The sequence below is a fragment of the Lutjanus erythropterus genome, chromosome 10 (assembly GCF_056507025.1).
Source record: "Lutjanus erythropterus isolate fLutEry1 chromosome 10, fLutEry1.hap2, whole genome shotgun sequence".
Lineage (NCBI taxonomy): Eukaryota > Metazoa > Chordata > Actinopteri > Lutjaniformes > Lutjanidae > Lutjanus > Lutjanus erythropterus.
The window spans coordinates 37,803,361-37,808,614 of NC_139326.1; the positions used below are offsets into that span (position 1 = coordinate 37,803,361).

At 41.4% G+C, this 5,254-nt stretch overlaps 1 protein-coding gene across 2 annotated transcripts; it reads left to right on the forward strand.

Annotated features, from left to right (window-relative positions):
- Positions 1-951: 951 nt before the first annotated feature.
- Positions 952-4,887, forward strand: gcnt4a (glucosaminyl (N-acetyl) transferase 4a). 2 transcript variants are annotated; one of them, XM_084729228.1, is made up of 3 exons: positions 952-1,171; positions 1,499-1,569; positions 3,536-4,887. In XM_084729228.1, the coding sequence occupies exon 3, from the start codon at positions 3,537-3,539 to the stop codon at positions 4,824-4,826; it is 1,290 nt and encodes a 429-aa protein (XP_084585354.1). In that variant the 5' UTR covers positions 952-1,171; positions 1,499-1,569; position 3,536; the 3' UTR covers positions 4,827-4,887. The 2 variants fall into 2 exon arrangements, with proteins under 2 accessions (XP_084585354.1, XP_084585355.1); XM_084729229.1 differs by lacking the exon at positions 952-1,171 and adding an exon at positions 1,185-1,333.
- The last annotated feature ends 367 nt before the right edge of the window (positions 4,888-5,254 follow it).

A 5,254-nucleotide genomic window follows, 5' to 3' on the forward strand; every position in this document is an offset into this window, starting at 1 on the left:
CAGAACTTGCTCCATAGTCTTTTATTTTTTAGGGGACCCAAATAGAATCTCCTGTGACCCACCTGTGGGTCACGACCCAGTCTTTGGGAATGACCAGTGCTGGAAAGAGTACTGAAAATCTGTACTCAAGTACATGTACTGCTAGATTGCTAAAATTACTCAATTTTTTAATTTTCAATTACTCAATTACAAGTAAAAGTACAGGTGTTAGAAATGTACTTAAGTAAAATTATACAAGGTGTTACTTTTTAACCGTTTTTGCCCTCTGTGTTCTGTTCATTGCAAATTTTGTGCATTTTCCTTAAAAATAATTTAAAAAACTAACAACTGATTAATCATCAATAATTTCTAAGATTTTTAAAAAATTGTTTGTCTCATTTTAAATTTTTCTCTATTTTCTCCCTCATTTTAAGTCAAAGTTTCCTTATTCAACACGTCTCCACCGGACAAAACAATGTCAGATGAGGTGCATTTTACTGCCATGACTACATATCTATAATTACATTATAATTGGTTAAATTCTTAACTGTGATTAATCGATTAATGATTAATCATCAGCATCCTTACTCCAAACCTTTGTTTTTGTTTCCATGTCATTGTTTTCATTGGTCCATTTGTGATTAGATCACCTGATTGGCTACTAAAATGCAGATGAAAGGTTTGGAGAATTGTAGTAATTGTAGTAACTATGATTTTGAAAGTAATTAAGTAGATTACATAGCATAATGCATACTTAAGTAAGCTTACAGACTTGAAAATCTACTCATAAAAGTAAATATACCTTCTAAAAAATCTACTTAATTACAGTAAGTTGAGTATTTGTAATCATTTACTTCCACGCTTGAGTGAGTGCTGTAATAGTGAACACAGATGACCATGACTGTATGGATGTTGATGGGTAGGGCTGGTAAAGATAAGCTGTGCTGCACCTCATTCTCGGATTCTGCCGTGGAGGGTTAATGATTAGTGAGTGGGTGGTGAATGTATCGGGTGGTTGGTGATGATCTGGATGTGACCGGGCTGTGGGCGGACTGCTGCCGGCCGGGTGGGACTCTCCCCTCCCGCCACTCCTCTCTCAACAGTCGCTCCAGTCCGCGATGGAGCCTCGGACGTAGCAGACGGGACCCATGAGTGCTCGGCTCTGTCAAAGCGCGCTTTCTTTACGCATGCGGTAAGTTCTGTGCTCCCTCGCCTTCTCGTGTGCTCTCCCGGTACATCCAGCTGTCAGACCCGTACAGAAAGTATTCATACACTATGGCTGTAGCGCACCGCTCATCATGTGATTCCTTTTGGAGAAAAAAGGGACATTTTTTCCGACGCTGAAGTGGGACTGGTGCGTAATGCAGGAAAGCATCAGGAAATCAGCGGACTGACAGAGGTCCCAGTTGTGTTGAATGTGTTAAATCGGTTTGGTGTTACCATTATCACTGTGTTTCTTCTCTTTCTTTTCTGTTTGTCTTGTTACCTTCACTGAAGAAATGTTTCTCGTTATATTAAGGTTCTTATGTGAGAGTGTGGGAGAAGTTTGCATGGCAAGAGACCCGCTCAAAGACGACTTTAGAGAGCAAGGTAATTAAGACCACAAACAGGAGCATGAATTTCATTCATTTAATGAATTTTGCTGCAGACAAAACGCATCTGTGTTCATGGAGTGAATTGTGTAAATAAAAGAAAGTTGCAGTGATGGATGTGTTCCAGAACTTCCTGTGAATTCACGTTTTACCTTGGCTATTTTCTAGCAAAAAAATAATGCAACTTTACAAAAATGTAAATAAAATCAAAACTGCATATCAGCAGGGTAACCCAGTGATATGGAAGCCCATTCTCACCAATGTCATTTAAAAAAAGATCCTCTTATCTCTCAAAAATAATGACTTACTATTTCAAAATTAGAGCTAAAACGATTAGTCGATTCATTCATTAGTCCTTAGAAAGAAAATGAGTTGCCAACTTTTAGGAGAAGCACAGAGGAGCACCAGCATGGAAGCTAGACAGGGTCAGCAATAAGAGCTATTTTAGCCACTTCAAAAAAATCAAGGTTCAAGGAGAAAAATGTAATATATTTACTGTAATATATCATGAAATGAACATGATACGTCTTCGGAGATCAATGAAATGTTAACTGGAAACAGACGCCAGAAATCTTTTGTTTGTGTGCTTCATGTGTCTGTCAGCAGTGAGACAGGCAGCCACTGAACTCTTAAGTCCAGAGTGTGTATTTTCAGAGCAGTGGGCTTTTGTTCTCAGGATAACAGGCTGTTCTTTACACTGACAGACAATTGACAGTTATAAACAGCTGATCAGCTTACAGTGAAGGACTTGTCCTCGCTTGTTATTGTCAATTTACAATGTTGCGCAGCTCCTGCAGCATTCCTGCAGCCTGCAGAGCTTCCCCCAAGTCTGTGGAGAAGGAGGCAGGGGGAAACAACTCGCTTCAACCATAGATCATGTATTAAATAGCTTTTTTAAGATACAGACTATGGCTCCAGCTCGCTGTTTGGATTGCTTCACTCATTTTTGCATGTGAAGTTTCTACATGTTGCTCCTTTAAATGCACACTCTATTTAGAATATTTTCACCACTTAAGTTTGCTGTCAGAAAGTCTTTTTTGATGGGAAACTGCAAAATGTGAAATCAGTCATTTTACCTCGCAGAACACATGGGTTGCTTGTCTGCCGCTGCCTCGACTTGTTAGTTTATTTAGTCACAGTGACACAAACAAACTGACAGATTGAGGCAGCAGTAGACCAGCAACCCCCATGTTCTACAACATAACATGACCGTTTTGCCTAAGGAGTCTTTGTGACTTTGCAGAGAGTGGCTTTATAGCAAGTTAAAGAGGTGAAAACATCCTAAATAAACCATACAGGTCCGTAACCCCACTCAAAATAATGAGAAATATTCTTAAAAAAAATAAGTCAGTATCTCCAAATAATTCCTCAGCATCTTAACAGACAGATATATTAGTCTGCTGATATTATCAGCCAATATTGGCCTATTGCAGCTATATCAGCCTATATTGGTATACACACATACATATATATAATGTAGTGCAGATTGTTTTTAGTTTTTTTGTTTTATACGCAGCACATCATGTATATTTGATCCTTTGTTCTTATTCATAAATTTTTGTTTTTATTATAATGATTAAAAATACAAGTGAAAGATTTCTGCTGCAGTGCCCTGATGTTTTGGTCCACCCAATTTACTGTTAAACTATTTAAAATTCTATCCTATCTTTGTCACATTGTAATATCATCATCTGTCATAATCTTTTTACTTTCTAATTGGAATCTGCCCTAAAAATCTAGCATCAGTCGGGCCTGAGTATCTAAGACATTATTTTGAGAAGGTTTCTCATCCTGACTTGCAGGATCTTTCTTTTTTTAATCACATTGGCAGAAATGGGCTTCCCTACAATAATGCTGAATCACCTAAATATTTAACTGACTTAAGGCTACCCAGCAGTGACTGTAACTACAGGAAAATGCCTGAATGCTCATTTCCATGTCTTTTTTTATCCCTTTGTTCATAGAATGAAAATAAGATGTGCCCACTACACACATAGAGTGAGACACAGGTGCTTCCTGTTTTCTCTGTCTCTGCTGGCGGTCTGTCTGCTCAAGCTGGTCTACATTAAAGTGACAGTGAGGGACAGCATCTACATTGAGCCCTATGGAATCACCGTCAGCTCACTGGGAATCCACAACCGCAGGTATGATGTCAACTGCACCGCCATCTACGAGCTGGACCCCGTGGAGATCGGCAGAGCTCTGGAGATAAAACGCAAAGTCATCGTCGACGTGGAAGACGACAGCACTGTGACTTTGACCTCAGACTGTCAAAAGTTCGTCAAAACGAGGGGTTATAATGAGGTACCGGTGTCGGACGCAGAGCGGAGCTTCCCATTGGCTTACTCTCTGGTGGTGCACAAGAATGCACCAATGGTGGAGCGTATTCTTCATGCCATCTATGCACCTCATAACATCTACTGTATCCACTATGATCAGAAGTCCTCCCCAGCGTTTATAAAGGCGATGAAAAACCTGGCTCAGTGCACTCCAAATGTGTTCATCGCCTCAAAGCTGGAATCTGTGGAATATGCCCACATCAGCAGGCTTAACGCCGACCTAAACTGCCTCTCTGACCTGCTGAGGTCAGAGGTCAAGTGGAAGTATGTCATCAACCTGTGTGGCCAGGACTTTCCGCTCAAGTCAAACTATGAGCTGGTGATGGATCTGAAACAACTGAACGGCAGCAACATGCTGGAGACCAGTCGACCCAGCGAACTCAAGAAACAGCGCTTCAGCTTCAAGCACGAGCTGAAAAACGTGCCTTACGAGTACCGACGCATCCCTGTCAAAACCACAGTGGCCAAAGACGCTCCCCCTCACGGCATCGAGATGTTCATCGGCAGCGCGTATTTTGTCCTGTCACGGGATTTTGTGACTCACATTAGCAGCAGCCAGGTGGCAAGGGACTTTCTGACCTGGTCTGCTGACACATACTCGCCAGATGAACACTTCTGGGCCACCCTCGTCAGGGTCCCAGGCGTGCCCGGACACATTCCCAGGTCGGAGGCGGACGTTACAGATCTGAGGAGTAAGACTCGACTAGTCAAATGGAACTATTTAGAAGGAAATCTTTACCCAGCCTGCACTGGTACGCACATGCGGAGTGTCTGCATCTATGGAGCCGCTGAACTTCGCTGGCTCCTCAACTATGGCCACTGGTTTGCTAACAAATTTGACCCCAAAGTGGACCCAATCCTGATAAAGTGTTTGGAGGAGAAGTTGATGGAAAAACGTCAATATGTGCAAACATGAAACTGAAGGAAAGATGAGAGGCAAGAGTAGTTCCATGGTAGCAAAATTACAAAAATCTACTTCATATATTGAACTTTAAGGGATTTTTTAAAGCGGGTTTGTATGAGCTACCTATTGTTAGATGGCGGTTGGCACAACCTGAGGAGGCTAAGCAATGTACTGCTGTGGAAAAGGTCAGCAGCAAAACATGTTTTAGACTCCTAAAAAGACAATGTCACTTTCTGCTACAGTTCTGTCAGACAGCCTTTTCTGAAGGGAGACCACCGTTATGTAAGACAAATATCACTCTCTCCGAACCAACCAGAGCAAAAACAGCAATTTGATCACGCAGAACACAGAAGTTGCTGGTCTACCACTGCCTTGACTGTTTTGTTTGTGTTATTCAGTGAATCCAAAAGAACCCTTTAAAAGCCACACAACAACACTAC